Source organism: Hemitrygon akajei, chromosome 2 (genome assembly GCF_048418815.1).
Source record: "Hemitrygon akajei chromosome 2, sHemAka1.3, whole genome shotgun sequence".
Taxonomy (NCBI): Eukaryota; Metazoa; Chordata; class Chondrichthyes; order Myliobatiformes; family Dasyatidae; genus Hemitrygon; species Hemitrygon akajei.
The window spans coordinates 22,914,497-22,942,177 of NC_133125.1; the positions used below are offsets into that span (position 1 = coordinate 22,914,497).

The 27,681-nt window shown below is 36.7% G+C and overlaps 1 protein-coding gene across 1 annotated transcript in view; it reads right to left on the minus strand.

Annotated features, from left to right (window-relative positions):
• The window catches only part of LOC140739850 (adenomatous polyposis coli protein-like), a 219,621-nt gene that overhangs the window by 136,901 nt on the left and 55,039 nt on the right, over nt 1-27,681 (minus strand). Inside the window, 3 exon segments of the mRNA XM_073068452.1 lie at nt 16,010-16,421; nt 19,110-19,230; nt 21,321-21,411. Of these exon segments, the coding sequence (XP_072924553.1) occupies nt 16,010-16,108 (99 nt within the window). The 5' untranslated portion in view covers nt 16,109-16,421; nt 19,110-19,230; nt 21,321-21,411.

Genomic DNA, 27,681 nt, shown 5'->3' on the forward strand with positions numbered 1-27,681 from the left:
AAGAGATGCTTCAGTCACAGAAAGCAAAGAAAAGCTCAAGTTTTTTTTTCTCTTCCCTTCTTTATATCTGCTCAGCTAGGGCAGTAGAGATGCCAGACAGGAGAGTGGAATGCTCCTCTTGTGGGATGTGGGAAGGCTGGGAGACTTCCAGTCTCCCTGATGACTACACCAGCGAGAAGTTGCAGCTGCAGCTTCTAATGTACCGCGCTAAGGAGTTGCAGCTGAAAATGGATGAACTCAGGATCATTCGGGAGGCTGAGAGGGTGACAGACAGAACATATAGAGAGGTAGTTACAGTCAAGGTGCAAGACACAGGGAACTGGGTGACAGTCAGGAGGGGAAAGGGGTTATGGAGCCAGTGCAGAGTACCCCTGTGGCCATCCCCCTCAACAATAGGTATACCATTTTGTTTCTTTTCTTTTTCAATCTTTTTATTAGTATTAATAATATTATGAACAAAATACAATTAATATATTAATAAAGGGATTACAAACATACAAATTCCCATTACACATGAAAGAATACATAAGCAATGAATACAGTATAAATAAGTTTTCCCAAAACATGAACCATATAGTATATATATGAACAAGGTAAATCTAGATATTTCATAATATATAATATAAAAAAAAAGAAAAAAAAAAATATATATATGCAAAGTTGACTAACCTACTAATCTAGTATCTAAGGAAAAAAAAGGAAGCAAAAAAAGAAAAAAAAAGAAAAACTAAAAAAAGAGAGAAAAAAAGGGGCTGTTTATAATATCTCACAAGAATACATAAACATCAATGTCGTCAACTCCGATCCTCTCAACATAAATGCGATTAAAGCTGAAAAAACCAATAAGCTTGGAACAGGGTCGTATTACATCATATGAAAATATTGAATAAATGGTCTCCATATCTTTTCAAATTTAATAGAAGTATCGAATACACCACTTCTAATTTTTTCTAAATTTAAACATAACATAGTTTGAGAAAGCCAATGAAATACCGTGGGAGGATTAATTTCCTTCCAATTCAACAAAATAGATCTTCTAGCCATCAAAGTGAAAAAAGCAATCATTTGACAGGCGGAAGGAGATAAATGGAGTGAGTCCATCATCGGTAAACCAAAAATTGCGGTAATAGGATGGGGTTGTAAATCGATGTTCAGTACCGCAGAGATAATATCAAAAATATCTTTCCAATATTTTTTCAAAAGCGGACATGACCAAAACATATGAGTTAAAGACGCGATTTCCAATTGACATCTGTCACAAATAGGGTTTATATAAGAATAAAAATGAGCTAATTTATCCTTGGACATATGGGCCCTATGTACAACCTTAAATTGTATTAATGAATGTTTGGCATATATAGATGATGTATTAACTAATTGAAGAATTCTATCCCAATTCTCAATAGGAATAATAAGATTGAGCTCTCTTTCCCAATCATTTTTGGTCTTATCAAGGGGCACTGAACGTATCTTCATAATTATATTATAAAGTTTTGATATAAGCCCTTTTTGAAAAGGGTTTAATTCAAACAAACTCTCCAAAATATCTGAAGACACAAAATTTGGAAACGTAGTAAGTACCGTACTTAAAAAATGCCTAACCTGTAAGTATCTAAAAAAATGAAATCTAGGCAAATTATATTTATTAGATAATTGCTCAAAAGACATAAAACAGTTGTCCGAAAATAAATCAGAAAATCTTAATAAACCCTTAGTTTTCCAAGCCAAAAAAGCTTGATCTATAATTGAGGGATGGAAAAAACAATTAGATACAATAGGACTATTTAAAACGAATTGAGTCAACCCGAAAAATTTCCGAAATTGAAACCATATACGTAAGGTATATTTAACTATCGGGTTGTCAATTCGTTTCGGCAATTTAGAAAGAGCAAAAGGGAGAGATGTCCCTAAAATAGAACCCAGAGCATAACCTGGTACCGATTTAATTTCCAAACTCACCCAATGAGGGCCAAAAGGACCATCCCATTCTTTCAACCAACATAACAAATATCTAATATTAACTGCCCAATAATAAAATCTGAAATTGGGTAATGCCAACCCACCTTCCTTCTTTGTCTTCTGTAAGTATGTTTTACCTAACCTGGGATTTTTATTCTACCATATATATGAGGAAATTTTTGAATCAACATTAGTAAAAAAGGATTTCGGAATAAAAATTGGTACCGCTTGAAAAATATATAAAAACTTAGGTAAAATAACCATCTTAATAGCATTAATCCTACCTATCAGAGATAAAGATAATGGTGACCACTTAGTAAACAAGCCTTTAATCTGATCAATTAAGGGTAGAAAATTAAACCTAAATAATTCTTTATGGTTTTTTGTGATTTTAATCCCTAAGTAAATAAAAGAGTCATTAACTACCGTAATTTAAAAGGTAAATTACCATAGCTTGGGACCTGTCTATTCAAAGGAAACAATTCACTCTTATTAAGATTTAACTTATACCCAGAAAACTCACTAAATTGAGCCAACAATGATAAAACCTGGAATAGATTTCTCAGGGTTAGAAATGAATAATAATAAATCATCTGCGTACAAAGATACCTTATGAATATCTGTTCCACGATTAATACCCAAAATATCCTGTGATTCTCTGATGGCAATTGCCAAAGGTTCTAAAGCAATGTTAAATAGTAATGGGCTGAGGACAACCTTGTCTAGTGCCCCGAAATAAACGAAAAAAGGGAGATCTTTGATTATTAGTAAACACCGAGGCTACTGGAGTTTGATAAATCAGTTTAATCCAAGAAATAAAGGTTGGACTAAAATTAAACTTCTCCAGCACATAAAATAAGTAAGGCCATTCAACTCTATCAAATGCTTTCTCCGCATCTAATAAAATAACACATTCTGAAGTGCTATGTGAAGGAGTATAAACAATATTCAGTAATCTCCTAACATTGCAAAAAGAATAGCGATTTTTAATAAAACCGGTTTGATCTTCCGAAATAATTTGGGGTAATACCTTCTCCAGCCTGGAAGCCAGTAACTTGGAAAAGATCCTGGAGTCCACATTCAATAAAGATATTGGTCTATAAGATGCACAGTCAGTAGGGTCTTTATCTTTCTTCAGTATTAAGGAAATGGAAGCTCTATAAAAAGATTGTGGCAAATTCCCCAATCTAATTGCTTCTTCAAAAACCTTGCATAACCAAGGAGAGAGAGTAGCAGAAAAACATATAAAAAATTCTGCTGTATACCCATCTGGACCTGGTGCTTTCCCAGAATTCATTGAGGAAATAACCCCTTTAATTTCCGCATCCGTGATCGGAGTATCTAATACTGAAAGATCATCGGATGATAATTTTGGAAAATTCAATTTCCCAAGAAAATCACACATGGTATTATGATCCTGAGGGAATTCAGATTGATACAGGGAGGTATAAAAGTCTTGAAAAGACTTATTTATCTCATCATGGTTAACTGTCAAATCCCCATTCTGCTGATGAACCTTAGTGATTTGACGTTTAACCCAAACATTCTTCAGCTGACTAGCTAACAGTTTTCCCGATTTATCACTATGTATATAAAAATCAGATCTGGTTTTCATTAATTGATTTTCAATTGGAGATGTAAGTAATAAACTATGTTCCATTTGAAGTTCAACCCTTTGTTTGTAAAGCTCCCTACTAGGAGTGGTCGAATATTTCTTGTCAATCTCTTTAATTTTATCAACCAATAAAAGAGTTTCCTTCTTAATGCGTTTTCTCAGACCAACAGAGTAAGAGATAATCTGTCCATGTATATACGCTTTAAAGGTGTCCCAAAGTGTTCCGCAAGAGATATCTTCCGTGGAATTAGTTGAAAAGAAGAAATCGATCTGCTCCTTCATAAATTTAATAAAGTCCGGATCTTGCAATAAGGTAGAGTCAAATCGCCATTGTCTAGCACTTAAAGCTGTATCCGTGAAATTAATAGAAAGTTTTAATGGAGCATGGTCAGAAATAGCTATAATATCATAATTACAACCAATTACCGATGGAATAAAACAAGAGTCAATAAAAAAATAATCAATCCTTGAATAGGAATGATAAACATGTGAGAAAAAAGAAAACTCTTTGTCATTAGGATGGCGAAATCTCCAAATATCAAAAACTCCATTATCAGTCAAAAAGGAGTTAATACAAGTGGCCTACTTATTGGGTAAAGTCTGAATAGATCTGGATTTGTCCATCAAAGGATTTAAACAACAATTAAAGTCACCACCCATTATTAACTTATATTCATTTAAATTAGGTAAAGAAGTAAATAAGGACTTAAAAAAATCAGGACAATCCACATTTGGAGCATAAACATTAACCATAGCAACCTTTTTATTACAGAGTAAACCCGTAATTAACAAAAATCTACCATTCGGATCCGAAAGGATATCATGTTGAACAAATGCAATAGAGGAGTCAATAAAAATTGAAACTCCCTTAACTTTGGCATTCGAATTTGAATGATACTGTTGACCCCGCCAAGACCTAAAAAAGCGATATTTGTCCTCCTTCCTCACATGAGTTTCTTGTACAAAAATGATATGAGCATTAAGTCTTTGGAATACTTTGAAAATCTTCTTTCGTTTAATCGGATGGTTTAAACCATTAGTATTCCAAGACACAAAGTTAATGGTTTGAGCCATGCTTCTAAAGTCAACCCTTTGGTATAGAAAGGGTTAACCATATTATAAACTCATGCACCCGGAAGAGGAACAAAAATAAAGAGCGGACCCGGAAGTGACGACATCGTAGACATATTTGTAGTTCAAAAACAGCCCAAATGAAAAAACTGAAACAAACTGGTAAAAGAAAAATAAAAAAGGAAAACAGACCAACCCCCACCCCCACAAGAAAAAGAAAAAAAGCCAAAATGTGGCTAGAAAAAGGAAAAAATGAGACTAATTCTACCCCCATATCAGCGGCAGACCACTCCGTATTTAAAGGATATATTAAAAAAAACCACCCCAACTTTAAAAATTATGATCACAATACTAAAATCTACGCTTCTTAATATGCTTAGTTGTAAAAAAAAGAATATAATCACTAAAAGTTTATAAATCAGGTTATAACCCAAACAAATCAAGAAGTATTTAAACTATGATAAGCGATGCATTATAGGAAGAAGACGAAAGAAGAAACAATAACACCATCTAAAACAAAACCAAGAATATTTTTGCAAAAAACCACCTTGATAATAAAAAAATTTCCCTTTGCAAGGTTAAAAATATACCTTCAAGGGAACAGATATAATAGTCAAAAATATAGTATAGTGGTTAAAGTGTATAAGACAGAACGATTAATATAACGAAAACACACTTTAACTTAAATATGAAGTATAGGATAAACCTACACCAATAACCAGAGACTAACCCTGGTTTGAGGAATCAAAAACCATCATACACGATCAGAATCACTCATTTATTAGAGAGTAGTGTCTATAGCAGTAGGGAAGTTCTCTTCCAGATACTTTCTCGCTTCAAAAGTAGAAAGGAAAGCCTGGCGTGGAGCATTCGACGGAGAGATTCTAAGCTTCACTGAGTATAAGAGTGCAGGTTTTAGATTTTTCTCATAACATTCAGACATCAGAGGTTTAAAAAGAAGCCTTTTTTTCATAACTTCAGGACTAAAATCTTCCACCAAACGGAAATAGTAATTTTGAAATTTAATCATCCCAGCCCTCCAAGCCTCACGAATGAGTTGTTCTTTGTCGTGTACATAGTGAAACCGGACAATTACCACCGGGGGTTTAGCTGAAGCACTCGATGAACGACTCCAAATTCTATGTGCTCGGTCAAGTAACGGGGGGTTCTCTGGAAAGACCGACGGAAACGCATCTTTTAAAAGTTGAGCAAAATATTTCGAAGGATTGCCTTTTTCTATGCCGTCTGGGAGACCAAGTATTCGTAGGTTCTGTCTTCTGGACTGATTCTCCAAGTCGACACTCTTGGCTTTAAGTGTTTCCACCAGTTTATTGGTCGAAATTAAATCCTGTTGCAATTTTTCAATTGTCAAATCTCGTTTCCGAGCTTCTTCTTGCAGAGACGTGATAAGAGCTTGTTGCTGGTTAATTACTGAATCCGTCTTAACCATATAATCTTGAAAAGCCTTTATATCTTGTTTAAAAACTTGTAGTTCATCAAATTTTCTATCCAAAACCTCCATAAACATTTCATAAGTTAACTCAGTGCGTTGCGGTTGAGCTTGCTTCTTTCCATTACCGTTCGGGTTACGCCTCGGTTCTCGTCCTTTGGATTTAAGAGCCATTTCTGATAGCATATCTTCAAAATTTCACAATAAACTCTTAATGATAAGCCCGAGAAAATAGCAAGAATCTTTTGGTGTAGGCAAAAATAAGTTGAATAAGGGTGATCAAAGGTTAAAAAAAGTAAAGGTTATGGAGCAGATCTAAAACAGTGCTCACTCCATGAGCGTCTCCCGCTGACAGGTATACCATTTTGGAAACTGTCAGGGCGGGGATGACCTAACAGAGGAAAGTGACAGTGATCGGTGGCACTGAGTCTGCCTCTGTGACTCAGAAGAGAAGAGGGGAGAAGAGACATGCTGTGGTGATAGGGCATTCATTTCAAGAGGACTAGAATATAAAAGCCAGGATGTAAAGTTGAGACTTTTTAAGCACTGGTAAGGCCTCACTTGGGGTATTGTGAGTCGTTTTGGGCCCCTTACGAAAGTGTTACATACCCCGTAACTGGGTCACTTACCAGCAAAGATAGGGAGGTCCGTTGAAGTCTGATGGTACTATTTTTAACAGTATTTATTGATAGAAATACACAAAAATAATATCAATGCAAACAACAGATAATATAGGTCGTCAATACTAAATCTAAAAGCGCGGGTATAATAATAATCAATAAGAAATAAGCTGTATCGTTGTCTAGGGGATAATGAATTGTTCGATGGAAATATATAGTTAATTCAGTTCATACAGGCTGCAGCCGTTGGGGACCCTGTGTGGCAATTGTTGGGGAGAGAGAGAGAGAGAGACGGGTTAAAACTTGCCCATTCTGTTTATGATGTCAATCCTTCGAGAGTCATTGAGAGTTGAGTTCCCCGTTGTTAGCTAAAAACCGTTTTTCCGTGGCAAAGGTCACCGATTCCGGGCAAATGGAAGCGGACACACGTGGCCTTCCACCGGCTTTCGCTATTACAGGATCGCTAGCGTTTCTTCTGAGGGGCTGTTCCCACAGACCCTCTTTTTATCCTGACTCACAGGGTCTCAGGTGTCAATCAGGTTGGGGATGATGCAATCCCTCCACCAACCTCCTCCTTGGTTCATTGCCTGGGGCTTTGATTGCATCGTCCAGGATGCAATACACAAGTCCGTCTCCAAGAGACAATAGCCGGTATCAGTGGGTCCGCCTCTCGGAGGCCAGGACACATTCTACTGCTTTGTGGATTCTGCATGTCTTTCTCTCATTTCCTGGGTCTCCTGAATTGACTCAATAGTGATCTTGCGATTCTCACAAAGGAGGGGGCCACCCCCGCACCCTTCGGTCCCTCAGAGCTGTGGTACATTCATAACAAAAGAAAGGATGTACTGAAACTGGAGAGGGTTCAAAGGAGGTTAAATGGCCTATCATATGAAGAGTGCTTGATAGCTTTGGGCCTGTATTCACTGGAATTTTGAAGAATGAGGGGTGACCTCATTGAAACCTATTGAATGGTAAAAGGCCCGATAGAGTTGATGTGGAGAAGATGTTTCCTATGGTGTGAGTGTCTAAGACTAGAGGACACAGCCTCAGAACAGAGGGATGTTCTTTTAGAATGGAGATGAGAAGGAATTTCTTTAGCCAGGGAGTAGTAAATCTGTGGAATTCATAGCCACAGGCAACTGTGGAGGCCAAATCTTTATGTACATTTAAGGCAGAGGTTGATAGATTCTTGATAGGTCAGGGCATGAAGGAAAATGGGAAGAAAACAGGAAATTGGGGCTGAGAGGAAAATTGGATTAGCAATGATGTAATGGCAGAGCAGACTCAATGGGCCAATTGGTCTTATTCTGTTCCTATATCTTATATGATTTTATGAACAAAAGAGTAACCAGCAGGTAACAGGTAAAAACTTAAGTATGTTGGCAACACGTAAGAGATTAGCAGAAATGAATTTGGATCATCTGCAGTAAGAAACTGGAGAATTATACTGAGGAATTAGGTAACAAAGAAATTAAAGAAATACTGTATTTGTATTTGTCTTCACAGAAGAAGTTGGAGGCAATTCCCAGAAATACTGGAAAATTATAGATCTAGAGTAAATGCGGAGCTGACATATATTAGTATTAATAAAATGAATTAAAGAAATTAATGGGTCTAAATGCTGATAAACTACCAGGAAACTGATAACCTGCAACCCAAAGATTTTTTTTAGAGATACAGCATGGAACAGGCCTTTCCAGCCCAGTGAGCCACATCATCTAGCAATCCTCCTATTGAACCCCAGCCTAATCACAGGACAATTTACAAAACTATAAGACCATAAGATAAAGGAGCAGAATGAGGCCATTTGGCCCATTGAGTCTGCTCTGCCATGTCATCATGGCTAATCTATTTCCCTCTCAACCCAGATCTCCTGGCTTCTCCCCATAACATTTCACGCCCTGACTAATCAAGAACCTATTAACCTCCACGTTAAATACACTCAATGACCTGGCCTCCACAACCACCTTCAGCAGATTCACCATCCTCTGGCCAAAGAAATTCCTCCTTGTACTCATTCTAAATGAATGCCCCTCAATTCTGAGGTTCTGCCCTCTAGTCCTAGGCTTTTGTACCATAGGAAACATCCTCTCCACATCCACTCTATCCAGGCCTTTCACCATTCAATAGGTTTCAATGAGATCCCTCCCCTCCCCCCCCCCATTCTTCTAAAGTCCAGTGAGTAAAGGCTCAGAGCCATTAAATGCTCCCTATACAATAAGCCTTTCATTCCCGGAATCATTCCTGTGAAGCCCCTCTGAACCCTCTCCAATGTCAGTACAAACTTTCTAAAATAAGGGGCCCAAAACCGCTCACAATACTCTACGTGAGGCCTCACCAGAGCTTTATCAAGCCTCAACATTACATCCTTGCTTTTATATTCTGGTCTCCTACCAATCAGCCAATGCTCTGTCCATGCTAGTATCTCCTCTGTAATACCATGGGCTCTTAACTTGTTAAGCAGCCTCATGTGCAGCACCTTGTCAAAGGCCTTCTGAAAATCCAAATACACAACATCTACCAATTCTCCTTTCTCTATGTTGCTTGTTATGTCTTCAAAGAATTCTAACTAATTTGTCAGGCGAAATTTTCCCCGAAGGAAACCATGTTGACTTCGACCTATTTTATGATGTGCCTCCAAGAATCCTGAAATCAACCCTTGACAATCGACTCCAACATCTTCTCAACCACTGAAGTCAGGCTAACCGGTCTATAATTTCCTTCCTTTTACCTTCTTCCCTTCTTGAAGAGTAGAGTGTCATTTGCAATCTTCCAGTCCTCTAGAACTATTCCAGAATCTAGTGATTCTTGAAAGATGATTATCAATGCTTCCATGGTCTCTTCAGCTATCTCTTTCAGACCCCTGAGGTGTAACTCATCTGGTCCAAGTGACTCATCTAACTTCAGGCCTTTCTGTTTCCCAAGCATCTTCTCCCTAGTAATAGCAACTGCATTCACTTCTGCCCTTGACACCTGAACTTCTGGCATACTGCTAGTATCTTCCACTGTGAAAACTGATGCAAAATACTTATTCAGTTCGTCAGTCATTTTTTATTCTCCATTAGCTTACTCTCCAGCATTGTATTGCAGCGGTCAAATATCTATTTTCATCTCTCTTTTCCTCTTCATTTCCCTAAAAAAAACTCTGGTTCCTCTTTGATATTGTTGGCTAGCTTATCTTCATATTTCATCTTTTCCACCCTAATGGCTTTTTAGTTGCCTTTTGTTAGTTTTGAAAGTTTCCCAATCCTCTACTTTTCCACTAATGTTTGCTCTACTATATACCCTCTCTTTTAGGTTGGCCTTGACTTCCCTTCTCAGCCATGGTTGCATCAATCTGCCTTTAGAGGATTTCTTCTTTGGGATGTACATATCTATCCTGCACCTTCCAAATTGCTCCCAGAAACTCCAGCCTTTATTGCTCTGCTGTAATTCCTGCTACTGCCCCCTTCCAATCAACTTTGGCCAGCTCCTCTCTCATGCTTCTGTAGTACTGATACATCTGACTTTAGGTTCTCCCAATTTGCAGGGTAAATTCTATCATATTATGATCATTGCCTCTTAAGTGTTCCTTTACCTTAAGCTCCCTAATCAAATCTAGTTCATTACACAACACCCAATCCAGAACTGCATTTCCCTTAGTGGGATCAACCACAAGCTACCATAAGGAGTCATCTCGTAGGCATTCTACAAATTCTTTTTTTTTGGATCCAGCACCAACTTGATTTTCCCAATCTACCTGTATATTGAAATACCCCATGACTAACATTGCCCTTTTGACAAGCCTTTTATATCTGCCATTGTCACTTGTAGCCTATATCCTGGCTGCTTTTCAGAGGCCTGTATATAATTCCTGACATGGTCTTTTCATCGTTCACTAATCTGTTTTTCTCCTCATATAAATCAGGACATAGGAGAGGAGTTGCTATTCTTATCTCAAGTAAGCTAAATTTTGAAAAAGTATTCGAAATGGGAGATAAAGAGGGCAGATATATTCTGGTAAGGGGGAATATAGACGGCAATTCAGTTACTCTATTGAATATATATGCACCCCCAGGAAGTGATATTGGTTTCTTTCAGAAAATTACTGATATTATGGTAACAGAAACAGAAGGTCTCCTGATATATGGGGTAGACTTAAATTTACAATTACAACCAAACTTAGACTCTTCCAATAGAAAAAACTATGAAACAAAATCTTTACTTAAGAAAGTTAATACACTTTTTGAGGATGTTGGTTTAATTGATATATGAAGGGACCTTTTCCCTGACAGAAGGGATTACACTCATTATTCTGCTCCCCATTCTGTATATACAAGAATAGACTATTGCATAACATTTGGAAAAGACAAAAACAAAATAAACACCTGTGGAACTGGGACAATAGGTGTAAGTGACCATGCACCTATATATTTATCTGTTGATTTTGACCTACAACCAAAGAATACTATTTGGAAACTAAATTCAAGTCTACTCAATGATCCGTACTTTAAGGAACAAATTAAAAAAGGAATTGGTCTCTACTTAGAATTTAATGATAATGGAGAGGTTTCACCGCCCATTTTATGGGATACTCTGAAGGCAGTCTTAAGAGGGAAAATTATAGCGATATCTTCATATAAGAAAAAAAAATAAGGAATAAAACATTAGAGGAATTACAAAATAGGCTGAAGGAACTAAAGAAAAAACACAAATTAAATTTGGCACAAGATACATTATGGGAAATTAAAAGAATTAGGAATGAAATAAATAATTTGGCTATACAAGAAATCAGGAAAAACAATGTTTCTCAAACAGAGACATTATGAAAGTGGATCAAAATCTATGAAAATACTGGCATGGAAACTGAAAAAAAAGATAGCAGAAAATACAATTCATAGAATTAGGGACCCAAGAACGAAAATGATAAAAAATAAGCTGAGTGAAATTCAAGAAGCTTTTGAAGTGTTTTACAAAACACTATATTCCAAAGTTCCAGGGGGAAGCATAACCCAAATTGACACCTTCTTGAATTCTCTAGAGTTACCCACTTTAAGCAAAGAACAAAATAGAACGATGACTGCTGACATAACTGAAGTTGAATTAAACGCTGCAATTAGTAGGATTAAATTAAGCAAGTCACCAGGATCAGATGGGTATAAGGCAGAGTGGTACAAAGAATTTAAACATGAGTTAATTCCTGTTTTACTCCCCACACTGAACTGGGCTCTAAAAAAGGCACAAATGCCACCCAGTTGGAAGGAAGCGATAATCTCAGCTATACTGAAAGAAGGCAAGGATAAAATGGAATGCGGGTCATTTAGACCAATATCCATTCTTAATGTAGATTATAGGTTATTTACCTCCGTCATGGCCAAACGATTAGAGGAGTTTCTACCCATACTGATACGTAATGATCAGACAGGTTTTCTTCAGTTTGCATATAAGGAGAAGGTGGGAGTGGAGGATGCTATCACGTATTTGCTGCACAAATCCCTCTCTCACCTGGATGGGGTCAGTGGTGCTGTGAGGATTACATTCCTGGACTTCTCTAGTGCCCTTAACACCATCCAGCCCAAGATCTTAAGGCACAAACTAACGGAGATGGGAGTAGACTCTTACATGGTGGATTGGATAGTGGACTACTTGACAGATAGACCTCAGTATGTGTGGTTGGGAGACTGTAGGTCTGACACGGTGGTCAGCAGCACAGGAGCGCCGCAGGGGACCGTGCTCTCTCCGGTCCTGTTCACCCTGTACACATCAGACTTCCAATATAACTCGGAGTCCTACCATGTGCAGAAGTTCGCTGATGACACGGCCATAGTGGGGTGTGTCAGGAATGGTCAGGAGGAAGAGTATAGGAAACTGATACAGGACTTTGTGATATGGTGCAACTCAAACTACCTGCGTCTCAATATCACCAAGACCAAGGAGATGATGGTGGACTTTAGGAGATCTAGGCCTCATATGGAGCCAGTGATCATTAATGGAGAATGTGTGGAGCAGGTTAAGACCTACAAGTATCTGGGAGTACAGTTAGACGAGAAGCTAGACTGGACTGCCAACACAGATGCCTTGTGCAGGAAGGCACAGAGTCGACTGTACTTCCTTAGAAGGTTGGCGTCATTCAATGTTTGTAGTGAGATGCTGAAGATGTTCTATAGGTCAGTTGTGGAGAGCGCCCTCTTCTTTGTGGTGGCGTGTTGGGGAGGCAGCATTAAGAAGAAGGACGCCTCACGTCTTAATAAGCTGGTAAGGAAGGCGGGCTCTGTCGTGGGCGAAGTACTGGAGAGTATAACATCGGTAGCAGAGCGAAGGGCGCTGAGTAGGCTACGGTCAATTATGGAAAACCCTGAACATCCTCTACATAGCACCATCCAGAGACAGAGAAGCAGTTTCAGCGATAGGTTGCTATCGATGCAATGCTCCTCAGACAGGATGAAGAGATCAATACTCCCCAATGCCATTCGGCTTTACAATTCAACCGCCAGGAGTAAGATATGTTAAAGTGCCGGGGTTAGGACTCAATGTATTTAAGTAAACCACTTAAGAACTTTTTAAAAGCTATTATTAATGCTTTTTGAGAGGGTGATTTTAGATGCATATCATATTTTTACTGAGTTAAGTATTGTATGTAATTAGTTTTGCTACAATAAGTGTATGGGACATTGGAAAAAATGTTGAATTTCCCCATGGGGATGAATAAAGTATCTATCTATCTATCTATACAACAACACCAGACTCAAGACAATATACGAAGGACACTTTACATTATGGATCATATACAAAAAAATAAAATCGAAGCAATAGTGATAAGCATGGACGCTAAAAAAAGCATTTGATTCAGTTAATTGGAATTTTCTTTACAGAGTTTTACATAGATTTGGTTTCCGAGACACAATTATTAAAACTATACAGAAACTATACAGACACTATATGACAATCCTACTGCTAGGATTAAAATCAACGGATATTTATCAAATAGTCTTACCCTAGAAAGGGGCACGAGACAGGGTTGTGCATGGTCACCACTACTCTTCGCGTTATATCTGGAACCATTAGCTCAATACATCAGACAAAATGAAGATATCAAGGGAATTACTATTAAAGGGACGGAGCATAAATTGGCTTGTCAAGCGGATGACATTTTGATCTATCTAGGGCAACCAACATACTCTTTACCTAAATTAATGCAATCCTTTGAACAATATGGTCAATTATCAGGATATAAGATCAACATAGATAAAACCCAATTACTTTCATATTACTATAGCCCACCAAGAGAAATTGAAAGTTGATACCCCTAGGCATGGCACACAGTCTTTCAAATATTTGGGCATCATTATGCCAAAAATTTGGCAAAATTATCAGAATGTAATTATCAGCCTCTATATAAAAAAATTAAGGAAGATGTGGCAAGATGGAACCTGATTCCTTTTTTTCAGTCTCAGTTCAAGGATTGAGTCTATTAAAATGAATATACTGCCCAGACTGTTATATCTCTTTCAGACCCTGCCAATAGAGATTAATCAAAATCAATTCAATGAATGGAACAAGATGCTATCAAGGTATATTTGGCAGGGTAAAAGGCCTAGAGTTCGTCTCAAAACTTTGCAATTAGCAAAGGAAAAGGGGGGATGGGGTCTACCTTCTCTTAGAGATTATTATTTTGCAGCACAGTTGAGAGCTGTGATATGTTGGTGCAACCCATCATATGACGCTCAATGGAAAAACATTGAAGAGCGGGTACTTCCCATCCCCATACAAGCAATTTTGGCTGATAACAACCTGCAAAGGTACATAAATACTATTGACAACCCATGGGTAAAATTGACTCTTAAAATATGGAAAACTACTATAAAAGAATATAATCTAGAGGGAGATATTGCAATTCTTAAATGGTGTGCATATGACTCGGATTTTACACCAAATAAACTGGATGCTAGACTTAAGGATTGGACAACTAAAGGAATAACAGTTCTTTGCAACATAATGAAAGAAGGAACACTGTTCAGTTTTGAAATGCTTAAAGAGAAACACTTATTAGAAAAACAAGATTTTTTATCGGTATACACAGATACGATAATATGTTAATAAGACGCTTAAAATGTAACCAAGGCAAATACATGCTTGATAGAGCTCTTTAGAAAAGCATATAATTCAGATAATGGTAGTTGAATCATTTCAAGCATGTATAAGGGGTTGTCAAATCTTAAAACACATTCGACTTCATACATTAAAACAAAATGGGAGAAGGAAGGAGGGATAATTATATCTTAGGAAGAATGGACAACAATATGGGGGTATCAATGGAAGTGTATCAGTTCACAGAAATGGAGAGAGTTTGGATGGAAAAACTTGATAAGATATTTTATTACACCCTCTCAGAAATCCCATTATGATAGTAACCTCCCTGTTTGCTGGAGAAATTGTGGATATCAAAATGCAAATCATCATCATATTTTTTGGGACTGCCCTGTTATCAAAAACTATTGGAGGGGGACACACAATGCCCTAAAAGACATCATTAAATGTGAAATACCCTTAGAGAGTAAGACCATATATTTTGGATATATACCTCAAGAATGGTTGAAAAGAGATAAATATTTAATGAATATACTGTTGGTGGCTGGTAAAAAGACTCTTACTAGGAAATGGTTATCATAGGAGAGCCCAATTTTAAATACATGGATGGAAATTACAATGGACATTTACAAAATGGAGAAGATAACAGCATCTGTTAACCATAAGCTGGAACAATTTGATTCATACTGGGGAAAATGGTTTAACTACATAATGCCTCATAGGCCTGATTTTATTCTCACAAATCAATGAATATGTTGTAAAAAAAAATCACTCCCTACTTGTACATAGTTCTTTCCTTTTGCTTGTTTTTTCTTTCCACTCTTTTCTATAAATGTATACCTCAGATAAATACTTTGTGGAGATTTGTGATATATATGATTATATGATATATATGTACAATGTCTGAAATATATCTTATCGAAATGTTTGTTTGATGATGAACTTCAATAAAAAAATAAATTTAAAAAAAGTGTACACCCTATCCTCATTATATGCGGGGGATATGTTCCTCAAAGTTGACGCATATTGTGAATAATTATTTAAATGGTGAAAATAGGGATGCGTTCCAGAGGGCTTCCTAAATATGCTTTATCTGTAATTTATTCACATTTTCATACCAATACGACAGAAAAGCAGTACTACAAGACAACATTTGTATTATATTTCATCAATTTAAGGTAATATTCAATCATAGAAAGTTAACATCCTAGTGTGTACAGTACTCACCAACAGTGGCAGGTGTCTTCGCTCCGGGAGATGAGTGGTTGTTGTGGTGTTGGGCAGCTTTACATGGATAAGGTGGATGGTTGTGGTTGTCAGGATCATATCAAGCACAGCAAGGGGTGAAGGAAGACTCACAGAACTCTTAGAACTGCCGGCAGCAGGAGATGACACCGATTTGAATTAACTGGTGAGGGTTGTTTGCCTGGCAGCATTTTGTTTATCAGCATAAATTTGCTTGTAGGAAAGAAGGGATGAGAGCAGGGCACGACTGAAATGCTGACTCCATTCTAAACTTGGGTCCACATCCATCGGCATTTGTGCCAAGTGTTCCGACTTCCACCATTCCCTCACCGTTGGTAAACTCCCTGGGTTTTCAAAATCGCCTGTTGCTTGCAGCATCTGAGAGATAGTCTGCCTTAAAAAAAATACGTACGCCTTGAATGTGGATCACACCTTGGTCAAGTGGTTGAATCAGCGAAGTTGTGTTAAGCAGCAGGAAACGCACTGTTATGTTAGGATGAATGCTGTCCAAATGTATAGGATGGGTTGGCGCATTATCAAGCAACAAAAGAACTTTAAAGGCAAGATTCTGTTCCCGGCAGTAGCATCCCAGAGCTGTGACCTTCAGCTGATGCCGCGCTGTTTATAATTTCCAAATCTTTTTCAAGTGTTAAAGCGGTTCTCTGCCACTCGGCTGACGGCCCAGGACATGACATCCGACACTTAGTAGGCATAGTTAAATATTTCAAGCACAAAATCACTGCACCGTAGGTAAAACCAACAAAAGTTTAAGAGCGAGCATCCACACCTTGCCAAAACCAATGTGGGAGTGAGACAGTGAGGTGTGCGCACGTGACTTGTATTGGCAGGAAAGCAGTGCTCCTCGCATAACTGTGAGATTTTGACGCCTATAACAAGACGTTGGTAGAAATAGGTTCCTCGCATAACTGTGAATCCATATAGTCTGAAGACACATATAACAAGGATAGGGTGTAGTTCACAGAAATACACTATATTAAGTCACAGGTGGGTCACAGTTAATTTTGCTGGCAATATTAATATGCTTTGAGCTTGCAATATTATAGAAATATTTGACCATATCATGAAAATGAATGATAACCATGGAAAGTTCAAAGATATATTTTGTTCAGCCTTTCTTTTCTAGTTGTCTGACATAACATTCAAACTGTAATGAACAGCATCACCGGATGGAACTAATTCATCTGAAGAGTGAACTAAAGATTTTTTTGAAGGGAACTGGAAGCTTAGTTTGGAATTTAAAAGTTTAAAAATTTTATTTATTGGGGTACAGCATGGAATAGGCCCTCACAGCCCTTTGAGGCACGCCACCCAGCAATCCCCCAATTTAATCCTAGCAGAATCGCAGGACAATTCACAATGACCAAATAACATACTAATTGATATGTCTTTGGACTGTGAGAGGAAACCCACATGGTCACAGGGAGAACGTACAAATTCCTTGCAGGCAGCAGTGGGATTTGACCCTGGGTTGCCTGTACTGTAAAGCATTGTGCTGGCTACTATGCTACCACGCCACCATCTCTTTCGTTTGTAACAAGTTAATTGACTGAAATTGTACACTGCTCTTTTAACTAGACAGAATCTGGATAAGAATATTTGTCAAGAAACTAATACCAGATAATGATAATTTAAGTTGCACTTGGCCAGGTGAAGGTAATTATTTCAACCATTACAAAGCTTAATTGCTGTAGCTGCCATTCATTCCCCAACTTACAATGACCAGATTCTGGGCTCTGTCAGCCTTTTGGATGCTGGGTTTCGTGTGTTTCAACTCAGCACAAAATTGACATCATCAGCACAGATAGCAGTTTAAATCAGTATTGATATTGATAATGAACAGATCATAAAGCACATTTCAGTAATCAGCCAGTTTTTAATGAAAAATTATTAACAGGTTTGTGGAATCACTTTGAATAAGCCAATTTTGCAGTTCAGACTTGCATAGTAAATAATTCTTGATGTGCTTTTAATGAAGAAAGTAATTTTCTTGTACAATTAAAAATGGCCTTGACCTTTTCAGTAACATGTGCCACTGAATTTTTGCACAACTGAATTGATTAATTTGAGTCACAACCCTGGTTCCATCTGTGCATTATTTTTTATATATACATTCATAGCACTATTTCTGGTTCTGGTTCCTTTAATTGTAGAGCAGCTGCAAAAAATGTTATCTTTCTGTAAAATATTAAACTGTCCATTCGGGTTAATGTAAAAAGTCTCAAGGGCAAAGGAGTATGCTTGGCCAAAATTTATTCCTTAATCAAATATAAAGAAATTTTAATGTGTTCAGCATCTCATTGCTGCTTGTGGAATCCCCTTCTGCACAAATTGTTTGCGATTTTTCTCTTTAATACACACTGCAAAAATATTAATTAAGCTATAATTTCTGAGGTATTGACAAGCCTATAACATTTTAAAGCTTTTATTAAGGTTGAGGGCACAGGTATTCTCAGTATAAATGAAGGCAAGAGAGAAAGCAGATGCTGGAATCTAGAGCAACGAGCAATCTGCTGGAGAAATTCAGTAGGTCAAGCAGCATCTGTAGGAGGAAGGAATTGGTGATGTTTCAGGTTGATGTTTCTCCGCCACATCGTTTACATGGTGTAAATATTTAACCAGTCTAAATTTTTCTTCAGTTACTGATATGTGGAAATATATTACATGAGATAATATACCTTTGAATGAACTAAGAATTCAGACACAAGGCATTCGAACATGTTATCTGCATACTACATTGTATTTGCCAAATACCTAATGAAATTAACATAAAATATGAAATCAGGTTCATATCATTGTAAAGTGCCCGGGAGAGCATATTGTTTGTTCACTCAAAAACCGTGTGTCCACCTTTGTGCAAGGAATCCAGTTGAGCTGTCTGAGCTTGGAGTTTTAATTAATTAAATTCTTCCCATCATCATTAACACAACAATCCCATTTGAGAATTTGAGAAAATACTGCAAACTATTACATTTTTATTCTTGCTCTTTTCATGGATATCAAATTTAAATTACAAACTTATTTAGCTTTAACTGCTTATTGATTAAAAAATGAAAATCCTTACATTAAAGCTTTATGAAATTGTTTTACTGCTTCTTCAAGATCCTCCTTCTGATCAGGAACAAAGCGATATTCAGATACGTAGTTGGCTGTATGCTTAAAAGGATCATAGTCTCCTAGTTCAACTGAAGAAAGAAAATATATCATAATTGACCCTCATATTTATGATTTATTTAATCAACAGGCCTGACTCCATTATTTTTAATATAAGCACAGGTACATAAATTCTGAACCATGAATCTTCTCCTATGCTTTCCAATTTTAAGGTAAAAATATTTACTATCTCATGCTAAAATACTAATCTTATTTATCAAAAATGCAGGTGAACATAATTTGTCTGTGCTGAATGAAAGTGTTGCTTTATGTATCATGCTCACTGTCACTCTTTGGTGAAAATATCATGCTTGTACATTTCCTTCCATCTTATAGTGATAATGTTCATTCTTACTTCTGTCAAATTTGTAATCTGAAATTGATAGAATTGGATTTGGAATACCAACAGGCCTGCACTCAGAAATACTACGCCACTTATTATCCCTTCCTTATGGAATATACACAAATTTTATAAATGCATCTTCAAAATACATTTATAAAATGGAAAAGAAAAAATGTTTTTCCAAATTCAGTGAAAAATATCATATCTTGTACTCCAATGTATGCACTTGGGTTTGCTTTTTCTAGTAAGAATTTCCCCAATTTCATTTGAATCAACAGTGGAAAAGTTACCTTTCGGATATATTTAAAGTGCCAGCTCAAAATATATTAGGCAGCATCAACTCTTAAGATGTGAACTTGTGCAGTCAGTTGCAGTACAAATATAAAATTGCTAGAAGTTCTTACAGTCACTGAGTAAATTAGGGAGAGAATGGCAGTCTTTCTCAATACCTGCAGCACTAGCATGGGTGCAAGTAAAAAACAAAGTTAATAATTTATTGCAATGACTTGACTAACAAGGCAGAGCAACACATCCAGGATTGCCAATGATACAAAGAGCTGGGTGGGAAATAGAAAAACATTCTCAAAAAGAAAACAAGCAAATAGTGACATACAGGGTCAAGAAACACAAAAATTAAATATGCACATTCAGTAAGCGATCAGGAAGGCAAATTATATGTTGGATTCTACTAGACTTTGATAACATTCACTGCAATACTGTGCATGGCATTGGTCTCCATACCCAAGGAACGACATACTTGCCTTGGAGTCAGTGTAGTGTCGATTCATGAGATTCCTGGTATGAGGGGTTTTGTCCTATGAAGAGAGATTGAGTAAAATTGGCCTAAACTCACTGAAGTTTAAAAAAAATGAGAGGTGATCTCATTGGGATATATATGATCTTAATGGAGGTGATAGGATAGCTGCCAAGATGTGGTTTCCTCTAGCTGGAGAATCTAGAACAATAAGCCATTTCTCAGTCTGAGTAAAGAAATAACATCTTTACTCAGAGGGTTGCAAGTCTTTGGAATATACAAAGGCCTATGGAAATTCAGTCACTGGATACATTCAAAGAAGAGAACAATATATTTTTAGACACTTAGGGTAACAAAGGACTAGCCAGCATAATGTATGAGGCTTAAGTTCAGCCATGATTATAATAAACTGGGTACCATGCTTGAAACTCTTGCTTCTACTTCTTTGGTTCTCAAGTTCAATCACAACATACACTTATTCACATCACTTTTCAGCAAGGAAGCATCTCAATGTACAACAACAGTACGGAGACACGTAAACCTCAGTCTACTACACAGTTACACAAGGATAGAAAAGATCAAAAAGAAACTGAAGTTTGCATATTTGCAGAGTGTAGAAGACTCGTACAAAAATGAGCCAATTCATTTGATTTTAATCTAAATTGTTTAAGTGCATATTTGTTATTCTAACTAGTTTGAGGAATCTTCATTATGGTGAATTATCTATCCCAGGGAGGTGAGGAGGAAAGACTATTAGAAATAGCTAGGGTGGAGGTAGGTATATTTTTTGAAAGAGTGGGGACAAAAGGCACAGAAGGTGCTCTCAGTACAGAAAAATGTTGAGACTGAAAATCAGGAGTGCATCAAAAACACTGAAGTGAAATGTTTCTAACTATTTCTATTCAATTCATCTACCAAATTTTCTACGAAAAAGTATTTTTAAACTGTTACTACAACAGTACACTTACTTAACGCATCATATATCATACAATTATCAAGCTGTTGGAAAGAACAAATTAACTTACACTGGAGAGCATATGCACCCAATTGTGCAGCAATGTTTAAAGGGCAAGGCAATCTATCTTGAAGGACATCCTGTTTGACCTGTAGAAAAAACTGGTATCAAAAATAAGAAAAGATATCAGCATTTAGATAAATATAACACTGCATCCATTCAATGTATCTTCTGTTATAAAAAGATCAGGTTATAATCTAACCAAAGCGGCGTCAAAATTTTACAAATGAAATTCACAGAAACATGCATTTCTTATACATTTTTCTGATTTCATGAATGTATCCATGGTGATCTTTGTGAAGCACTTTTTGATTGGAGTCCCAGCACTTACAATTTACATGAATTTGCAGAAGATTTTTAACATAATCCAATACGAAAAGTAAACTGAAGCTCATGGAATGGAAAGGCCAGTGACAATGTGAATTAAACAAACCTCAAAAACAGAAAGCACAAGTTCCCTGTGAGTGCCTTTCAGACTGGAACATGGCAAACAGTGCTACTCACAAGGGAATAATGCAAGGAAAATTCTTTATGAATGCCTTAGACATGGGTACAAGGGATGGAATTTCAAAACCTACAGGTGACACCGAACTTACTAAACAGTAAGGAGAATAATAAAAAATGCAAAAGATAAGCTATTTGAATAGGCAAACATAATAGATGAAATGTAAAGCCATATATTTCACAGAAAGAATAAATGGAGAGATATTGTCTAAATTCCAGAGTTCTAAAATGAGGACAGTAACATAATCTGAGCAAATTATGTGCATCATTTTTTTAGCAGAACTTGTTGACAGCTTGGTTTATCACAGAGACAAAAGAGTACAAAAATCAGTGAGATTATGCTGAATATGCATAAAACTGATTGGACTACACTATGGAATATTAAACCCTATTCACTTTCAATGACTCTACAACTCATGCTCTCAGTATTATTTATTTAATTACTTGTCTCTTTTTGTACTTGCAGCTTGTCTTCTTTTGCACATTGGTTGTTTGTCAGTCTTTGTGTGTACTTTTTCAATGATTCCATCGTATTTCTTTATTCTACTGTAAACGCCTGCAAAAATATTAATCTCAAGGAAATATATAGTGACATATACGTACTTTGATAATATACTTACTTTGAAATTTGAGCTTTGAACGTCTAGCTCCAGTTGCCGCATATCAGGCAGACATGTTGTCCAATACAGGGTAATAATGATATTTATGAAAACGGTTCCTATTCAGTGAGTTTGGCTGCAGGCTTTATTAATTGGATAAATTGGAGGCTCAGAAGATTCAGGTATGAATTGAAAATAATCATGATGGGTTTACATAGGCTGATTATAAACAGGCTGTTCCCATTAGATGTTTCAACATCTGAGAACACAGATTCAAGTTGATGGGCAAACGATCCAGACGTGTGCAAGGAGATTTTTTTGTTTACATAGTGTGATCATGATCTGGAACTCATGGCATGTAAGGCTCTTGAGGCAGAATAACTCAAGTACCATTGGGTAGGAAAAGGGAATGGGATAGAACTGAAAGCTTCTGAAAGAGTTGACGTGGATTTGATGGGGTGAACGGTTTCTAGTTATGCTGTAAAATTTCTATGGCAGTATTTCACTAGCAGGCATCTTTTGCAGTCTGATGTCACCTCGTCCCAGATGGGATTAGTTCATTTTATTATGTCACACCCTGCACTGGCTCCAATCAAGAACTGCCGAACCACTGAATAAAAAAAATAGGAAAGAAATATTAAATACACAGTCCACCTCAGACCCCCAAAAAAATCAAATTACACTGGTGCCAATCCAGTGATAAAAGGACAATTCTCACAACCTCCACCCTGGAGTAGTCAAGTGAAGAAGCAGAAATTCCATTTAATTGGATCAGTCCTCTCAACTCAAAAAAGTGAAGTGACTGCAAAAATGAAGTAACTTGTGCTTATTTGTTGTATGCAGGAAACAGGTGTACATGCTTATCTGAATGATTTCTGAGTTCAACCTGTAATTAATCACACTATTTATTGGCTGGATGATCAGCTAAGATCAAGTTTAGTCAGCTCAAATTGATAAGCTGAGTTAGGAATTGAAAATGGAAAACCTAGTTGACACCAGAAAGATGATGAATAAACTAAATTAGGGTCATACTGAATCTAGCCTAAAGAGTATAGACAAAGAAAGTGTATACAGTAAACACACTGATATATCAACAGTAAAATGATGGAGAGCAAAATATACTACTTTCAGTATAAATAATGAAATATTCAATAATATTCTGGAAGCAGATAAGATGTTTAAAAGAATCATACCACTAAGTGCACAAAAAGAGACTAAATCCATGCCCATGTAATGCCAATGAGAAAGTTAACTACTTTATGGAACTTAACAATGAATAGGCAAAAGGTGATTTAGATTAACTTTATGTGATAGAAGATATTATTGCAAGAAAGAGGAGATCAAAGAGGCAAAAAGACTCTGTGCCTACCACAATTTCCCCATTAGATTTAATAACCTGAAGTAAATACACAATTGGAGCAATAGTCTGAAGAGTCAACCAGAAAACTTGAATTTGACAATCACTGTAAATCGTGCTAATGGGCAGATTTTTCCCATAGCTATGTACCTTCAGCATGCAAATTTAAGACAAAAAGTTAGACAGTGCAGAGTTCTCAAATAGCACTGCTATTGTCAAATCACCATTGCACACCAACAGATATCTTGATCTGGCTGCCTTACATTCATATGCCAGACATACATTCTTCACAGACTAAGGTTCTCACCCTTATTTTCAAAGTGTGGACAGAGGCATTCAATAACATTATGGAGTTTTAAGGGCACCTGTAGCACCCCAAAAATAGGGACTAATGATCCCAATATTTCATACAATCTTTTTACAACAATACTGAATTGTCTTAATTGTTTGGTCAATTTTGTTTAGCACAAATAAATGTTTACAAAAATATTTTTACTCAATCTTCCTTCCTCATCTACCCTCGTCATAAATGTAAGACAGACTTTAGTTTAAATGGCAAATTCATGAACAGTCATTATGATTAAAATAATTAGCTTATTTTAATGGTGCAAAGTGATAAATTATCATTTCTCCCTTTGCACAGTCTGGGTAGATCTTTAAGATGGTGTCCTAGTTGAAAGAGTATCTTCAGATGTTACTATTCCCATGCACTTCCTGCTCTTGTCTTTCCTGATAATAAATGTTTAAGGTTTGGAGATGCCCAAGAAAACATATATTTAACCATTATTATTATTCACTCCATTTATTTGAAGATATTTGCAAAAGGAAAATAATATAAACTTGATCAAGTTGGCGTACTAGGACTGATCAAAAAGTAGCAATGTTTAATAACACATGACTTGGATAGCAAAGTTAATATTTACATTCTGTAACCTTGTTATTTCTTCTTTAAGTTTACAAGGATCTTCTGCATAGAACTTTACACCAAAATATAATGTATGTGGGCCAGCTACAAAAGGAGAAACATTAACATAGAATGCAATTTATATATTGAATATTTAACAAGTGTAGGATTTCTATATATAGTTTAATTACAGATTTCCTGTAAAAGACAGTTTTCAATGTGAAGCTTCACATCAGATGAAGCAGACAAATTAATAAAATGGATGAATTATAGCATTCAAAATTATATCAAGAAATAAAATAATGGAACTTTACAACAGAAAGGACTGGTTATCTCATCTCTACAGCTTTGTTTCAAAGTAAATTTATAATCAAGGTGTATATATATGTCACCATATACAACTGTGAGATTCATTTTCTTGTGGGCATACACAGTAAATCCAAGAAACATAATATAATCAATGAAGGACCAGACCCAACAAGATGGACAAAGAACCAATGTGCAAAAAACAACAAACTGTGAAAACACAAAAGGAAATAAATAAATAAATAAATAGATAGATAGATAGATAGATAGATAAATAATACTGAGAACATGAGATGAAGAGTCCTTGAAAGTGAGTCCAAAGGTTGTGCGAAATAGTTCTATGATGGGGCAAGTGAACTTGAGCGAAGTTATCCCCACTTCAGGTTCAAGAGCCTGATGATTGAGGGGAAATAACTGTTTCTGAACCTGGTGCTGTAGGTCTTCAGGCTCCTGTATCTTTTTCCGATGGCTGCAGTGAGAAGAAAGCATGACCTGAGTGATGGGGGTCCTACAATGAATGCTGTGTTCCTGTGACAGCACTCCATTAAGATATGCTCAATGGGGAGGAGGGTTTTACCCGTGATGAACTGAGCTGTGCTATCACTTTTTGGAGGTTTTTCCATTCAAGGCCATTGTTGTTTCCATACCAGGCCAAGATGCAACCAGTCAATATACTCTCCACCACACATCTACAGAAGTTCGTCAAAATTTTAGATATCATGCTGAATCTTTACACACTTCCTAGGAAGTAGAGAGATTGTAAGGTAGCAAGGGGATTCCCCTCCCCTTTTACAAATGTTCTTTTGTCTTTCTTTATCCAACTTACTTTTTAAGAATTGAATCACATTCACCACTACTTTTCCACATTGCATCACAGGACCTAATAGCTCTCTGCACTTAAAATGGACAGCACCACAAAATTCCATTGCTGTCACTAAATAAATTGTTAGTAAACTGAAGTTTAAGAAATATTATAAAATAATTGGGGAAAAAAGTAAAAGAGGATATGATAAAGAAAAGTAAAAGGAAAATGAGAGAAAAAGACAAATATCTAAAATAGAAAGGCAGCTAAGAAATCTACAAATAAATAGAGTATTGTTTTATTTGTTGACAACCCAGAGGAGATATTGAGTTGCAATGCTATAAATGGAGAATGACAGCTGTACTCAATAATTACTCGGCATTAATGACATAAAAATAGAGTATGGGCGTTGGAGAGTAAATCGCGAAGAACCAAAAGCAAAGTGCTGTAATTAGTAAAGGAGAATCTCATTGATATTTTTCTATTCCTCACAGCTAATATCTTGTCTGCACTGTAGTAAATGGAACATAACCTTGTTGGTAACTTTGATTAAACAATGAAGTGCATTCCAAATAAACGCTTCTTGGGCTTCAAGCTGGGTACAGCTATCGATAATAACTGATGTTTCGATGACAAACTCTGCCATCATCAGGGATAATGAAGCACATTGTTAATGGAATTCTGTAAACCCCATGTGTTCCACCAAGTCATTGATAGATTTTAATTTGCAACAAACAGTACAATAACTTTAAAAAACGACTGTCAAGGATGATGAGTTAAAATGGTAGACTATCGTGATGAAGAGAATACAATACAGAAAAGCTCCAATATTCCTGTATCTGACTGAAGATCCTGATAGTTCAACATCTGGTTCACTCATTATTCTTGAATGAGAACCAGTGATCTGGAGCCCAAGTGGGGTGTGTGCCTGATTCAGGGGTCTAGAGCGCAGACTAGGTTGGATTATGGACCCAGTCTGGGTTTTCAAAGATTTGGAGTCAGAAAGTTTCTAGACAGAGCTAGGGTTCAGAGCCTTGTACATTTTGTGCTTCCTTTAACTCGTCAGATTACTATGAAACATGAAAAAAGTGAAATAAAAGTCTGATTAGGTACTAATCGAAGCAACATCCAATAATCCAAATATCTGCTGGTTCAGCATTACTAAAGACCCATGAGTGTTGGAGTATAATTGGCTTACTACACAAGTACTGAGCTTGTCTAACACAAGACTGAACCAGAAAAAGGAGGTGCATGAAGATTATGTACTCATCTCCTTGGAAGTAAACCCTAAAGAAAGGACAATCAATAGATTTGGTTTCATTATAAATGCAGAGATAGTTCTCAATATTCTTGAAGTGAGTGGCACCTGTAAAATAACAATAGACACAGTGTGCAGAAAGAACATAAAACAGAGATCTGTGTCCACGACCAACATAATGATGGATTTTCAAAGGCAAGGTAAAATATTTTGATAAACTCAAAGAACAACATTAGTTGGTCCTTCAGCTATGCTGTTTTGTGATGGAAAATTTTAATGGAAGAACTGGGACAGAGAATTCAGTCTGAGGAAAAGATTTGACAACAGCTTTCGCGGGGGGGTGGGGATTTGATGTTATCATCATTTTTTTTGCAAGGGAGGGGGTTGGGGGCCAGGGGTTTTTGATTTTCCGGTTGTCACTTTCCATGTGGGCAATCTGTTAATATTTTATGCAAGGGACGGGGTGGGGGGCTTAGGGCTGAGAGTTTTGTTTCTTTTTCATGCCAGGGGGAGTTGATGTCTTTTTTTTCCAACAACTCCCATGGTCTGTCTGTACTTCATGGCTATCTGAAGACGACGAATATCAGAGTCGTATTGTACATGCATACTTTGACAGAAAATGAACCTTTGAACAGATCGTC